This window comes from Strongylocentrotus purpuratus, unplaced genomic scaffold, assembly GCF_000002235.5.
Source record: "Strongylocentrotus purpuratus isolate Spur 01 unplaced genomic scaffold, Spur_5.0 spur5_scaffold_8, whole genome shotgun sequence".
In the NCBI taxonomy this organism is placed as follows: domain Eukaryota; kingdom Metazoa; phylum Echinodermata; class Echinoidea; order Camarodonta; family Strongylocentrotidae; genus Strongylocentrotus; species Strongylocentrotus purpuratus.
In genome coordinates this window covers 128686-145392 of record NW_022145614.1, presented here as the reverse complement: position 1 = coordinate 145392, position 16707 = coordinate 128686, and the positions used below count along the sequence as shown (strand labels likewise).

General features: G+C 35.7%; 1 protein-coding gene across 1 annotated transcript; it reads left to right on the top strand.

Moving 5' to 3' along the window:
- Window positions 1–240: 240 nt before the first annotated feature.
- Window positions 241–14832, top strand: LOC586686 (cytochrome c1, heme protein, mitochondrial). The gene is made up of 8 exons (XM_030975263.1): window positions 241–371; window positions 6311–6355; window positions 6930–7078; window positions 7460–7586; window positions 8183–8300; window positions 12524–12724; window positions 13380–13480; window positions 13865–14832. Exons 1-8 carry the CDS (start codon window positions 306–308, stop codon window positions 13970–13972), a joined length of 915 nt encoding a protein of 304 aa, XP_030831123.1. The 5' UTR covers window positions 241–305; the 3' UTR covers window positions 13973–14832.
- Window positions 14833–16707: the final 1875 nt, after the last annotated feature.

Here is a 16707-nt window from a genome sequence, read left to right as displayed (position 1 = left end):
TTATCTAACTTGATTACCTCTATCTTATTACATGTATTTGTATATTACCCATAATGCTAATAAATTCAAGAAAATTCGAATTCCTTCTTTAAATTAAAATAAAAAATTAAGAAATTCACTTTAATTAATAAAAATAAATCTGGAAATATAGGTATAACTTTTTGGGGGGTTTCCATGAAATTAATTGTATCTTATACGTTATTTTTGTATTATTTCTGTTTGGTAACGAATCCCGTCCTCAACCACAGATCCATGATATGCTATTACGGTAAACACCGGCTCGGTTACGAAAATCTACAGGAATCATGGCTGCGATTTTACGGAAAACGTCTGGACTTTTACGTGTGAATTCGGGGATTCTATGCCCCAAGGTTGGTAGAAATTTACAGTTTTTGGCAGATAGAAGCCATTCGATTCTGTCAATATGTGTTACCATTATTTATGAAATCGTTATTGATTTAAGCAGTTTATCTCAGGCCTTGAGCTTGACACAATGAAAGAATAAACAGGGCCGTGTAGCATGTAAACCCGATGTAGCATAGGAAATGTACGGTACGTGTGAATGAGATTTCTTACGGCTACCGGGTCGGCCGTCGGATCGGCGCGGCCGGTGTGGTAGGCGATTTGTTCCGGGTTCCGCGGAACAGATCGGCGCGCCGATTTGTTCCTCGGAACGAATCTACTGGATCGACTCGTTCGCAGATACGTTCGAAAGCCGCCGTTCTTATCCGACATTGGCCGAACGTTTCTGCTTATATAATCGCGTATATTTTTATTACTTGTGTCGAATAAACATGGTAAAAATAAATTTTAGCTTTATCTTGATACTTTTGTATTTATTGTTGCAATGAAAACCAATATTATTTATTTTTTGTCGGCTAGTACCATCGAAATCCAAGTAAGTAGAAGGATTTTCCGAGACCGCTGAATTGCACCGCCGTGCGCCATCTTGGATAGAACGAGCGTTGTGAAAGCGAACTGCGACTACGTGCTATGTGTATGCTCAACTTTCGTCTGCTAAATGCCATATTGTGCAGCTTTCAACTGCACCAATCGCCTTAAAAGAGGCTCTGGAATAACCTTTCATATAGTGATCACTTCATTAAAAACATGGCAAAAATAAACAGTTTTGCATGATAATCCGAACGCAGAAAGCCACAGACTAAAGCGTGTATTTGTACATCGGTCCCATCTATTCATTTCCATGTTTGTGAACTGTTTTCGCTCGAGTTCAATGACATCGGCTATGAACTATCAAAAATATTGAATTCCACAGAGCTGCAAAGTATTATAAACCGATAATATCGAATACATGATATCCAGAGAATACTGTACTGTTTTGTGTTGTTGTTTTTTTTTTTTTTTGGGGGGGGGGGGGAATCATTGGGGCATAAGCAGGTCACTTTCTTTGTTTGACTTGGTGAAACTTGGTTCAAGTTACTTTGAAGATTAACTTGAACTTATGAACATGTTGCATCGCGGCGCTGGTATTAATAGTGACACAATTTCCCGTGATTCGTCAGACTTTCAAGCATCATTGTAAGAAATTTACTGGAATTTACTCAAAATTTAAACCTTAAATTTGGACATTTAAATTGTTGTAAAACACAAGAAATTTTACTCATCAAAGTTGGTCATTGTGAAAGTTACGACCTGTCAGTCATGGCAGTTGGAAGCTACCTGCATGAACCTTCCTACGTCCTCTAAAACTTACTCCTCAGATGAATATGTGTAGATTATGTAGTGATTTCATATGGCCTAGTAAAGCACAGCACTTGAAATACAAATCAAGACAAAAAACACCAGGCAATATTTTGCGAAGCTCCCATTATTCTGGTACATGTATATCTTTAAAGACATATACATTTTGAAATATTTGAGGATTTCTGCTGTAAAAGGGTAAAAAATTGGTCAATCTTATTTATGTGTATTTTTTACATAATATTTCACCATTGATGAAATAAATATACTAATTCAAACAGACTATTTCATCTTCTCCTTCCCAATGAAATGACAGAATGTGCACTACAGGGATATAGTATACGATATTTATTACGATGTTTGCCCTATTGGTCTATTCTGTGTTTTATACATCTAGGCTTACCCAGAGAGAAAGGAATTGTGTGATTCTATTATTGACACTAGCCTGTCTTCTGTCTGACAGGTTTAGGTATAGTTTGAATCTGATTGCATAAATTAGATTTGAGATTAGAATTTGCGAAAGAGGCATCAAAGAAATTTTTAAAAAAAACTGGATTATTGTCAACGTGTTTCAGGGAAAGGGATTTTCTTTAAATTTTGTATTTTTAACTTGACTCTGATCACTTATGGTTCCCAAAGCTATTTACAAATGTTTCTTGATAATGGATAATGTTTCGGTGATGGCATAGTGCCACATACATGTGTGTACAAACAAATTGTTTCGTCAAATTAGATAAGGAAGTGACTCATTATGTTGTATGAAAATCTGTATACAGAGGTTCACGGTGTATGCAAACGATCCCTGTTTTGTTATAAAATATTGTCCAATGATTTTATTGTTCAATGTGCAGTGTCATCTATTCTACACTATTGAATTCAAACTGTAGTTGCAATGGTTGTATCCATGTTTACCAACTGAAAGAGCTTGAGCTAAATGAAAGTTGCAACTTTCATCTAGAGTAAAAATCTGTTTTAAAAGTTTTCACTGAAATCACATGAATCCATACATTGCTTCATGAACAAACCAAAGAGAGGGAAATACTGATTCATATGTATTATATCTTGTTGATGTCTAGTTTTTTAATGAAGTATGTTCAAGTTTTGAGTGCTAAAAGGGAGAAAATCTTGCCTTTTGTTCATTGTAGTCAGTCAAATGCAAATGTACATGTGATTATTTCTCTGTGTGTTAAAATGAATAAGAAATGTGCCGGTATAAACATAATGTGCCATGATTGCTTGCTTGAGGAACGTTTTTTCCACACCATTGAGGATTTTTTTCTTCATATCCACCATTGCAATAGTTCATGGGTGTTTTGATATGTACTGTATACATTCATGTAATACATAGCGCAATGCCAAGGTTAACAAAAAAAACTTAATAAAGATGAAAGTATTCACAATTATGTGGAAAGACATGTGAATAGTTGCCACAATGTGTCATTACTTAACACTAATTTTCTTAGATAAATCTTTAATATGCCTATATGGGATGAACATAATATCTGGCAGCTAAATGGTAGCCTCCAAAGGGAAAGAAAAGAAATAATATTAATATTCAGTGGGCCTACTTCTGCAGTGCCAAGAATCAAAGGGATAGAGAAAGAGAGAGGGGAGAGAGACAAAAAGAGAGAGGGGGAGAGTGAAAGAAAAAGGGGGAGAGAAAAAGAGAAGGGGATAGAGAGAAAGAGAGAAAGAAAGGGAGAGTGAAAGAAAAAGAGAGGGAGAGAGAGAAGGGGATAGAGAGAAAGAGAGAGGGAGTAGAGAAAGGGGTAGAGAGAACGAAGGGGAGAGGGGGAGTGTGAAAGAAAAAGAGAGGGAGGGAGAGAAGGGGATAGAGAGAGGGGGAGTGGGAAGAGAAACACAAAGACTGAGAATTTACGAGTGTGTGTAAAGAGAAAGTGGGAGTGATTTATATAGATAGAGCCTATATGATTTGATATATTCTTTCTATCACAGAAAGAGACAAAACTAGCCTAATACCACAAATGATATTTAACAAATAGTCTAGCTCTTTTAGTCTTTATGCAAAAAAAACCCTAAAATTTCAACTCCCCTATTGTCCAAGCTGCCGCTCTTATTCTAATATTCAAGTCATCAAACATCTGTATGGGACTTGGAAAAGGGCATAAACAAAATATGTAAAGATATTTTTCACCAAAACTAACAATAAAACCCTGGTTTCTGGACGTCCCTTCCTCCAATTGCAATAGGAGCTTGTACACAATACGTATGCGCAGGCGATTTCCTGTACTACGCAAAATGGCGGCGGGCGCACTCGAGCGGTCCATTGCGCTGCGTGAAACGTGAACGGACACAATCCTTCTACTTGGTTTGAGTTCGTTGGCTAGTACCAAGGGTTGAAAATTCAACAAAATATGTCGGCTTTTTCTTTTATTTCTTTTTTTTTTATTCTGCCGGACACGTCTTTTACTTGAGGAATTTTCTTTCTCTTCATTTCTTTTTTTTAATTTTTATTGGTCCTTCTTAATTATCAGCTCGACCACTCATTTCTTTTTGTGTTGACCCCGGCCCCCCCCCCCCCCCACCCCACCCCGCATCTCTTTCATTTAAACTAGAGTCTACATGTACATCATGCATGCAGCCCACATGCATAATTAGATTCTGTGATGATCGAAGCCCGGTAATAGGTGGTTGACGTAACACGATATCATATAAAGCAGCATTCAAACCAAATTAGAAGGCCTGATTAGAAAACACCCCGACATCTGCTTTTACAGGCAAACTAAGCCTATGGCAACAACTGCCCTTTTTGCTAGACCACCCAGTCCCCGTCGCTTCGCGACGGCGCTGTTTGTGGTCAATCATTGGCCGCAATTATCAACATATTTGAACAACGGGAATCTGCATTTCTATACAAAGTTCTCAAATTGGCAATCGTTGGCGTAGCTAATTTGGAGAAGTTTGATTGGTTGCAAAGGCCGACCAGAATAGTTCATTTTGCTTTAGGGGTGTACCATGGCGTGTATTCAATAATACGTGAGCACGCACGCTCTCCGATGAGATTCGGAACGGATCGCCTGGCCGGAACCGATCGCCTGTGACTAGCGGAACGAATCTACGAATCCGGAACAAATCGGCGGGTACATATCCAGGCGATCGGTTCCGGAGGAACCGATCGCCTGCACGGAACAAATCGCCTATGACACCGGGCTTGGTCTCGTCTCTCTGATTTGTGGCAAATAGATCTAGGCCTAATCATGCTAATGTTTCTTTCAGTTTCACGCGATAGACAGAACCCCTCATATCACGTTAAAGAACATTAGATCTAGGCCTAGACCTATATGTTTATGGTATTTCATCAATCACCTTAAACTACTTCTTCTAGGGTCTACAAGTGTCAAGTACAAGAGTGACCAAATTTCGCAGAGATTTTGAAAATTTTAGAATTGATCTGTCTAGATCTAGTCTAGATCAGTCTATGATATCTCATATTCTACACAAATTTATTTAGACTCTATTTGAATAATTACCAAATGGACGACAAAGATTTTTACTACAAAATTGGTTCAACTAGAAAATTTATCGTCGAAGGATTCCAGAGATATCGCGATCTAAAAATTTCGACCGCGCTGCAACTAAAAAAGTCATAAAACTTCACTGGCACTCATACCCTGCGTAGAGATGCAGGTAAAACAAAACCTAAAATGCGCCTGAAAAGAACCCCTCCCCGCAACCCATCAAACAGTGCTCAGTGGCTTTGGAGTACGCTAGCGAACTCTTATATATAGTCTTATAAAAAAAGCACTTTGAAATCGGTCTAAAAAATAAATATGAAATGTAAGATTTTGCTATGGCAGTACGGGAGGGATAGTGATTGGCTTACCTTCCATGTGTTCCTGATGATAGTAGAGGTATGATTTACATGATAAAAACGCTGACCTCTTACGAGTGTTCGCTGTTAGTTCCGGCTGAAATGCAAAGACACGGGCTGACACATAAAAATTATTTTTTGCGTTCCCAATTTGATACTAACTTTACGATAATTGCGATAAGTAGTAGTTTACGAAGGCGCATGCCCGGAACTTGCTGAATTTATTGAACTCCCTGTGCACACGCCTTTTCACAATGTTTGAATTAGCTAAAATCCCTTATTCTACTTCTAGGACCCTATTTTATGATTTCGCCATTTTGTAGTCTAAAAGTTTGAGTTCCATTTGCTATTGACTGATCTGGCCTGGATGCAGTTCTTGTCGTAAAAAAATATTTTGTTGTTGTTTTAGCTCTCATATTATGTAAGAAATCATGAATCAGATCAGATACTGAATTCCTAAAAATATTGAAATGTACATGTACCTGAGATTTGGACACCTCGTTCTGATGTGAAATGTTAATGAAATAATGGACTTAACTATGGCAGGCCGTTTAGCCACTGTTTGCTCTAACTATTTACTGGCATTGGTCTCTTTTTTGATAATTCATTTTTGAAGAAAAAAATGTTATTTAAAGATCATAATGGTTAGAGAAAACAGTGGCATGAACAGCCTGCCATAGATAAGTCCAACTTAAAGATGATCTTAGTCTTTTCGAAACACTCCCCAGAATGATTAGATCTTATAGATGAATGAGTTATTTCCCTTTTTTGTTGCAGGCAAAGCTGAGTGGATTTGCACACATGTCTAGGACGAAAAAGGCTGTAAGTATTTCAGACTTCATAAGAAGTTGCTATTTTTGAAAGAACAAAACTTCATTAAATATATATCTTTTCTTCTTTGTTCCTTGTATTTTTCTTTTTCTGTTTTCCATTTCCCCCTTATCTCATCCTCTGTCTGTTGATTGTCTTGCTAATAATGTTGCTGTTGCATGTGAGTATGCGTTTTATAATATACCTGCATTATACACGTCCATTGGCTTTGAAAAAAAAATGAGTAGAATTTTTTCTCCATGTAAATTACCTTTAGTAGGTCCAATTCAAGGTCTGTTTTCAACATTCCTTTTCTCTCTTTATCTCTCTCGTTCTCTTTGAGAGGAGTTGCCGGGTGCCCACTTTGATAGGTTTATATGTTCATCTATGAATTTATGCATTTACAACATGTATAAAAAAACATTTTAGGGGAATTCAGAAATTTGTGTTTCTTTTGTTTACTTGTTTACTTGGCTTTCTCTGTGATGACTACCTTATTCTGAGCAGGTACCCAGATAGTACTAATGCTTCTGACAGGCTCACTTGGATTATTTCCTTTTTCCTTTTTTCCCTCTCTCCATTCCAGGCTCTAGTAACCTTTGGTGCATTAGCAGCAGGCAGCACAGGCCTGGTATCTGCCCTTCATATATCAGTCAGTGCAGAGGAGTATGACATTCATCCGCCTAATCTGATATGGCCTCACAGTGGAGTCTTCAGCACATTTGACCATGCCAGGTTGGTAGTATGTGACTTCTGAGAAGCATTTATGGGTTCTTTCAGACAAGGGTACTGACAAGGGAAATAGAGGTGCTGTCATAGGAATTTTAACCTGAGTTTGTTTGTTTGTTTGTGTCAGAATAAGTCCATTCAGAAGATTTGGTTCATTTAGCTTACTCGGGAAGTGGTTCTGCTACGATGGCTGAATTATTGTGATGTGCATGACCTCATCTTTAGGAAAAATTTATTTGTGTAATACCATCCATTAGAGGCAACACTTGGTGTTACATAGGTCTTCCCCCTCGCTCACATGGTGCAACCTTAAACCTACTTTTAATATCTATATCTGTTTTAAAGTACATTTTAATGAGATGATGTTATTTTTCATCCATTGCTCAGTTTGCGAAGAGGATATCAGGTGTACAAAGAAGTGTGCTCAGCCTGTCACAGTATGCAGTATCTGGCTTTCCGTAACCTCGTAGGAGTAACACATACTGAAGCAGAGGCCAAGACAATAGCCGAGGAGGTGAGTTTGGCAAGGACTGTTCGATATATGTGATTAGCTTGAAATAATGATATAGCACGGTCAATTACTGGAAAAGAATTCATTATGTGGAGGAATGTTAGGTTAGTTCTAATATTTTGATATTTCTCAACTAGCCTGACTTTGTTTGCTCAGCTGTGGTTAGTATGTTGTCTTTTCATTGTTCACAAACAGGGGATGGATTTCAGATGATTTATTGAAGAACAATACTTGTAACTACTTTGTGATGGTAACTTTATCTGCTGATCATTTAGTTTGAATGAAATCAATGTTTAGGTATTTCATTTTGTATAATTGTTAAAGTCTTCGCCATCTGCTATTTGTGTCTTAAGATCTATTTTCTATCACGACCTCAGCAATTCTCAGCAACCCTCTGGATAGTAATGCTAAGCGATATCTATGGATATATATTTTTTTAGATGTGAGAAATTCAAGATGGGTTATACATCAGGGTCTATAAGCTAGGTGTAAACTAATTACAAAGGCTATAGTACATATTTAGCTTACAACTAGGGTTTATGAATATGAGCCCTGGAGATGTATTAGACCATATTCATAATTTCTTTCCTTGTATTCAGTTCCAAATTCCAGATGGACCTGATGAAGAAGGAGAGATGTTTGAGAGACCAGGCAAACTGTCAGATTATTTCCCCAAGCCATATGCCAATGATGAGGCTGCAAGGGCTGCCAATCAAGGTAAGATACTAACTACACATCAATTATGCTCTTGTAGGTAGGCTCCTGCTTGCATGGTGACTATCAATATCATTAACATTGGAAGCAACTTATATGCTCGAGGCTCTGTGGAGAAGTGAAGAAGTTCATTGAGAGCATAAGATATAAGATAAGATAAGATTTTCAATTTCAATTTCAATTTCAATTTATTATTTCATAAAAAATCACATACAATATATATACATTGAGAATTGTGCTGGATCATTTACACCGGATAAAGCCGATGGCTTGAGAGAAGTGGGTGGACCCATAACATAAATGACAAATGTGTAAAATACAAAACATTAAAATTCACAATAAAACAAAAGACATATACAGGACATTACAAACTAAAACACAATAATAATACAGAACGATATAATTTATAAGGTAATTGTATGTATCATAGAAAGTCATATATATGTGGTAAGAAGACGCAACTTAAATTTGGACTTGAAAGAAATAAGAGTGGTTACATGTTTGATTGAGTTGTCAATATTATTCCATAATTTCCCCCCTTTTTGTGGAATAGAATTTACCTTTCGTAACTTTAAACGTGCATATGGCAAGAAAATTTTATTTTTTTGTCTTGTGTTAACATTATGTTTCTTGTCAACTGTAGCAAAGTAATTATCAAACACGGGTGGTAACAAAAAAAAAAAATCGAATAACGGTACATAAAGACTCCTGTTTTAATTGTTATATTATCAGAGAAATTTAGTATATTCAGTTTCTTAAACAACGGCGGGGTATGGGCAAGATAATGGGAGTTTGAGCATAGACGAATGGCTTTCTTTTGTAAAGTATGTAGCCTGTTTAAATGACACGAGCTGGCCCCTCCCCATACAAGACTACAATAATCGAAATAAGGCAGGACAATGGCATTGTATAAAGTGAAAAGGGTTTTGAGCGGTAGAAAATAACTTAGCTTACTCAACATACCTATAGACATGCTAATCTTTCCACGAATGGAGTTGATGTGATTAACCCAAGTTAGCTTATCATCTATCTGTACTCCTAGGAAATTGATACTGCTCGCTCTTTGTATTTCAAGGTTATCTAGTTTTATCGAAAAATCAAATTGAAGCGCTTATTTGAACAAAAAAACATATATTTAGTTTTGTCAGTATTGAGAAATAACTTGTTAGCTTTGAACCAGCAAGAGATCTTGTTTAATTCGACATTTGCATAATTTTGAAGAGTATTTTTATCAGCATGTGAAATAAATATGTTGGTATCGTCTGCATATAAAACAAAATGGAATAATTCAGATGTATTAATTATATCATTCATATATATCAGAAATAACAAAGGACCAATTATACTCCCTAGTGGAATTCCACATACCACAGGCATTGTCTCAGAACTTAAACCTTTAAAGCTTACAAATTGTTTTCTATTGCTGAGATAATTAACAAACCAGTCATGTGGTATACCACGTACGCCATAATTTTTCAATTTTTGTAACATTATGTTATGATTTAAGGTATCAAATGCCTTACTTAAATCAATATATATCCCTAAAGTATATTCTTTTTTATCTAAACATGAGGTTATATGCTCTAAGGCTTGTAAAAGTGCCAGTTCCGTGGAGTGGTTGGGTCTGAATCCAAACTGGTATTTTGTTAGAATGCTATTTCTAGACAGATGGCTATAGAGTCTTTTAAATATAATACGTTCAAGGATTTTTGATAAGATAATCAAGTTTATTCCATTCATCATAAAAAACATTTAGATACAATAACATACAAAATCACATGATATATAGTCAAAATAAACAAACATTACATAAGATAATAGTACAAAATAAGGTGATCTGGACAAAAACATAGCAAAAGTGAGTATTTATGTGAATGAGGAGGCAGCTAGAAAGGAAGGAAATGCCTTATTGGTGCTGCCACCTACAAACAAAAATGAAAATTTGAAATTAGGATAAAAAGAGAGTATGAGTACAAGAACAGATTGAAAATTTACAGAATAACTACATTGTACAAGTATATTTACCCAAACGAATAACAACAAACAAAAACTAACAAAAAAAAAATATTGTTTTTTGTTTCTTACATTGACAGCAAACAAAACAACCAAACTAAAACACTAAAAAAACAAAAACAAAACTGACAAAACAAATCAACAAAAAAACAGAACAAGAAACCTGATCAAACATTTCTAATATATCTACTGAGTAATAAAGTTTTATATCTCTTTTTAAAGACATTTAGTGATGGACTGGTTTTAATATGTACTGGTAAACTGTTCCAGATTTTGGGCCCTTTGAAAAAAATACAGTTTTTAGCTAGAGAGGTGCGTACTTTAGGTAAATGAAAGTTTGAAGCTCCACGTGTATTATAAGAATGTACATCGGCATTATAACAAAACATTTCTGAAATACTGTTTGGTATGTAATTTTTAAAACATAAGTACATAAAAGTTGCAATTTCATAATCAGAAAAATCAAATATATTCAACATATTCAGGTTATTAAATAAAGGCTTTGTATGGGCAAGAAAATTCGCATGCGAAATGATTCTCACTGCCCTTTTTTGTAATCTGTATAAACGTAGCATTGAATATGTAGGCGAGGAATTCCAGGCTAGGTTACAGTATTGAAAATAAGGCGAAATAATGGAATTATAGATCATTTTGAGTATATTTTGTGGGAAATGCTTTAACTTATTTAGAATACCTATACTTTTAGAAATTTTTGTGCAAATGACTTTAACATGCTCATTAAAGGATAACTTACTATCAATAGTGACACCCAAAAATTTTAAAGAAGAACAACGATCAATAAAGTTACCATTCAACGAAACAACTATATCATCATAATCAATCGACTTGTTGGAAAAAATCATGTAATGGGTTTTATTTATGTTTAGAATTAACTTATTAGAAATTAGCCATGAATTAATTTTGATTATTTCACGATTGAAATGAATAATCAAACTTTCAATATTATGATCGCTAAAGAACAGACTGGTGTCATCTGCAAATAATATATATTGAAGTATGTGAGATGAGTTACAAATATCTTTCATATAAATAAGAAACAAAAGAGGACCAAGTATAGATCCCTGGGGTACTCCACATCTGATGAACTCTGAATTAGATTCATGATTATTTACAAACACATACTGCTTACGATTAGACAGATAACTTTTAAAAAGATCTAAAAGAACACCACGAATACCATAATTATTTTATTTATATAACAGAATTGAATGATATAAGGTATCGAAAGCTTTACTCAGGTCAAGAAATAATCCAATCAAGTTTTTCTTTTTATCAAGTGCATTACACACTTTACAGACAAAATCAACTAAAGCAGAAGATGTGGAGTACCCAGGGCGGAAACCATACTGACTATTTGATATTATGTTACAATGATCAAGAAATTTAAACAATCGATTATAGAGACACTTTTCATAGATCTTAGAGAATACAGGTAACACAGAAATAGGTCTATAGTTATTAGTATTTGCAGTAGAACCACTTTTAAATACAGGTATCACCTTGGCGATTTTTAAATTATCTGGAAAGATTCCTGACATCATCGAAGAATTGAAAATATTGCACAACGGAAAACAAATAATGTGGAACACTTTTTTTACTATGGAAATATCTATTTCGTCGAAACCAGTACTCGATCGATTCTTAAGATTACAAACAATATCAATTATTTCTTTTGGAGTAATCGGCATAAAAAAAGCAGATTGATTATTTCTTTCTAAATATTGCAAATAATTACATGTAGAGTTGGTATCAGTATCTTGGTTATTTTGCATTAAAGACGGACCAATATTGATTAAAAAATCGTTGAATTCATTGGCAATGTTATAATTATTATTGATGGATCGATCATCTACAATGAGTTTGTCGACATGTGTCTTTTTGGAGAATGCATTGTACTTGAGATGTAAGAACAAGGAACAATAAATTAATTTTTGAGGGCAATTTTAAAAATTGAAATGATAATGAGATGGCCCTTTTAGTGTTGTACTACCCAGCTATTTGTTTAGATCGATATTAGACATGATTGACATGGTCCTGTTGTATTCCTTTAGTTTGAAAACCAAAACTGTTTTTATTGTGCTCATAATCTTCATCAGTGGAATATCCACATGCGAACTAATATCATTTAATCACTTGTAGCGAGTGTTATGCCAGTTCTGATATGACATTGCTCTCAACCTCTCCTCTGACAGGTGCACTCCCACCTGATATGAGCTACATCGCTCTTGCTCGCCATGGTAACGAGAACTACATCTTTGCTCTTCTGACTGGATACTGTGAACCTCCTGCTGGTGTAGAGGTCAAGGGTGATCTATATTACAATCCATACTTCCCTGGACAAGCTATTGGCATGGCTCCTCCTATCTACAATGAAATCATTGAATATGAAGACGGTGAGTCGCTCAGAGATAAGAATCTCCTTCTTTACTCATATTTATTGACCATTAAGAAATTATTTTGAACGTCTGGTTATAGAAAACATGAAGTATTAATATTGTTTAAATCGTGAATGCAATACACCTTGGCCTTATTTTCTAAACATTCTCATAGAAGATGAAAAACAAAATGGGCCTAAAAATGAACTTTTTCATCTTCATTCAGTATTAAGTTAGAATGTTACCTTTCCCCAGTAAGTCAGTTATCAGACTAATTTATTGAAGTCAACTGTATGTAGGCTATCATTATAGAAGGCAAACCTCAAACCTGTGCCTACCAATGCAATCTGTGCATATTCATTCTATACAGGACCTCGTTATTGATAGCAGAGAGGTTCTGCATTAACAGGGTTGCGGTGGTATTTGTGCTAAAGATTAATAAAGACTTTGCCGACCACTTAAACCGGTGTTTAATTCCTCATTATTTTTGTTTTAAATGCCATTACATAATGAAGTTTGAATTAATCATATGCTGTTTATGTTAAAGTGACTCATTCCCAGTTCACAGGCAGAAAAAGAATCAAGCTCTGAATGTGGGATCATGTATTATTGTAATAATAAGAGTGTTATACTAAGAGTAAGATTGACAGATTGAATTTTATGATGTATACAGGCACTCCAGCCACTATGGGACAGATTGCTAAAGATGTGAGTACCTTCCTCCGTTGGGCTTCAGAACCAGAACATGATGAACGCAAGAGGATGGGTCTCAAGGTATGTCATTTACTTTCATGATTAATTGTTATCTACTCATCATGAATAATACTCTGTCAAATAACAAGTTTCGTGACTCTCTCAATATATATACAAATGTCAAAGCTACAACAAATTTGATTTATCAATTACAAGTAACTCTTTCTTCTTGATTAAATCACTTTGTTTGGTATAATCAACTTAAAAATTGACTTATTAAGGTTTAGAAGATTGATTGATTCACCTCTGATATGCCAATTAGTTGATCTATTATGAAATTAAATTACTATTGATCAATTGAAATACAACAACAACAAAGATAAACTATTAATGGAAAATGAGATACATGTATGTATGTGTTTTCTTGCTTGTACTCATTCACTCTGTGCTTGTCTCCCCCTCCAGGCACTGATGGTTCTAAGTATGATCCTAGGCGTTGCCTACTACACTAAGAGGCACAAGTGGTCTGTTCTCAAGTCTCGCAAGCTAGCATATCGTCCACCAACAGCATGAACCCCCCCCCCCTACAATACCCATCAAGAGTGTGACCCAATAATCCTAGTATCAAGTCATCCCATTTGAAATACATCAGACCTCAGTATGTATATGGCTAGAAAGATTCTCTTTGGTACAAAATAATTCATCATCATCAAGAGTTTAGGAAGGAAACTGGTATGCTTGTGATAGCAAGGTTCATGCCCATTCCTTGGTGAGTGACAATTACAAGGGTAGGGAAAAGAAAGACAGGATAAATACAGATACATGTACCTATCAGATGACTTGATTACTATTTATGTACATTTGAGTTGATAGAATATGGATATATTATATATGTTTTGAACACATCGCTCTTTTTCAGATAAGTGCTATGAAGAGCTAGAAATCTCTGAAAGATGGTATTTATTAAACATTTACTCTACTTACAAATGTTTTTAAAGAAATTAGATGTTAGGCATTGTTGCATATCTAACTTTCCTGAAAGACTCTAAATTGAGAAATGTAATATTACGACGTTGAAGACCGAAAGTAACTAGCAAAACCCTATTGATAGAAACTTGATGTAAGAAACTCTGCAATACCTTAACTAAAAGGTATTGCTGTAGTCATCTTTCTCACTGTAAAGCCATAATTTGTCAAAACATATCTGTCTGTTGAATTGTCGACTCCTATATTGCAAATAATTATGTGTCATCCAACTAACCAATTTTTATCTCTGTGCACTGTGGCACTGTAAATAAGAAATTATTTAAGTATTCCTTATTGATCTGCCAATTTCTGGATCTCTTTGGAAATGCTAGTTATGAGGGTGATGCATTTCTACTGTCCGTAGATATATACATTTCCTTTGGCTATTGTTAACAATTTCATTTCTATTTGAAATATTGTTGAAATATTGTTGAGATTTTGAATGATGTTTAACAACAAAGAAAAGTGTGTTCACTTGAATTTTTGTTAGCGTTTCTTTTATTTATTTTGACTTGTCTCGGAGAGAATGAATGCTGGTGTGTTTGAGAAGTTTGAATTCTGAGGTGTGGTAATATGGACTTGTCTCGGAGAGAATGAATGCTGGTGTGTTTGAGAAGTTTTAATTCTGAGGTGTGGTAATATGGACTTGTCTCGGAGAGAATGAATGCTGGTGTGTTTGAGAAGTTTTAATTCTGAGGTGTGGTAATATGGACTTGTCTCAGAGAGAATGAAGGCTGGTGTGTTTGAGGAGTTTTAATTCTGAGGTGTGGTAATATGGACTTGTCTCGGAGAGAATGAATGCTGGTGTGTTTGAGAAGTTTTAATTCTGAGGTGTGGTAATATGGACTTGTCTCGGAGAGAATGCTGGTGTGTTTGAGAAGTTTGAATTCTGAGGTGTTGTAATATGGACATGTCTCGGAGAGAATGAATGCTGGTGTGTTTGAGAAGTTTGAATTCTGAGGTGTGGTAATATGGACTTGTCTCAGAGAGAATGAATGCTGGTGTGTTTGAGAAGTTTGAATTCTGAGGTGTGGTAATATGGACTTGTCTCGGAGAGAATGAATGCTGGTGTGTTTGAGAAGTTTGAATTCTGAGGTGTGGTAATATGGACTTGTCTCAGAGAGAATGAATGCTGGTGTGTTTGAGAAGTTTTAATTCTGAGGTGTGGTAATATGGACATGTCTCGGAGAGAATGAATGCTGGTGTGTTTGAGAAGTTTGAATTCTGAGGTGTGGTAATATGGACTTGTCTCGGAGAGAATGAATGCTGGTGTGTTTGAGAAGTTTTAATTCTGAGGTGTGGTAATATGGACTTGTCTCGGAGAGAATGCGGGTGTGTTTGAGAAGTTTGAATTCTGAGGTGTGGTAATATGGACTTGTCTCGGAGAGAATGAATGCTGGTGTGTTTGAGAAGTTTGAATTCTGAGGTGTGGTAATATGGACTTGTCTCAGAGAGAATGAATGCTGGTGTGTTTGAGAAGTTTTAATTCTGAGGTGTGGTAATATGGACATGTCTCGGAGAGAATGAATGCTGGTGTGTTTGAGAAGTTTGAATTCTGAGGTGTGGTAATATGGACTTGTCTCAGAGAGAATGAATGCTGGTGTGTTTGAGAAGTTTGAATTCTGAGGTGTGGTAATATGGACTTGTCTCGGAGAGAATGAATGCTGGTGTGTTTGAGAAGTTTTAATTCTGAGGTGTGGTAATATGGACTTGTCTCGGAGAGAATGAATGCTGGTGTGTTTGAGAAGTTTTAATTCTGAGGTGTGGTAATATGGACATGTCTCGGAGAGAATGAATGCTGGTGTGTTTGAGAAGTTTTAATTCTGAGGTGTGGTTCTTTTGACTTGTCTCGGAGAGAATGCTGGTGTGTTTGAGAAGTTTTATTCTGAGGTGTGGTTCTTTTGACTTGTCTCGGAGAGAATGCTGGTGTGTTTGAGAAGTTTGAATTCTGAGGTGTGGTAATATGGACATGTGTTAGGAAAAAATAGCTTGAAATAATTCTGCATCCTTTATCATTTAATAGGTGGGATATCCGGATGCGCTAATGTAAACAAAATAACAGAAACTTGCTGGAGGTGTGAAAAACGCACTGGGCAACATGTTCTATGCCTGTACACATATTGGGGACCGTTCCTACTTTCTATCCCAGCACCCAGTTTTTACTACATACTTTTTTGTGCGGATGCTAGATGTAAATTTGAATATTCTGTGTAAGCTTGGTTCGATTCTGTGCAATTGTGTTTTCATCATTACGAGAACTTGAGAAAACTGTTTTCATCATT

Bases quoted from the DNA above. Each gene is read 5' to 3' on its own strand.
- LOC586686 (XM_030975263.1), top strand. From the start codon at position 306: ATGGCTGCGATTTTACGGAAAACGTCTGGACTTTTACGTGTGAATTCG. The intron at 7,079-7,459 runs GTTGGTAGTATG...TCCATTGCTCAG, and splicing joins AGCACATTTGACCATGCCAG to TTTGCGAAGAGGATATCAGG. The intron at 7,587-8,182 runs GTGAGTTTGGCA...CCTTGTATTCAG, and splicing joins CCAAGACAATAGCCGAGGAG to TTCCAAATTCCAGATGGACC.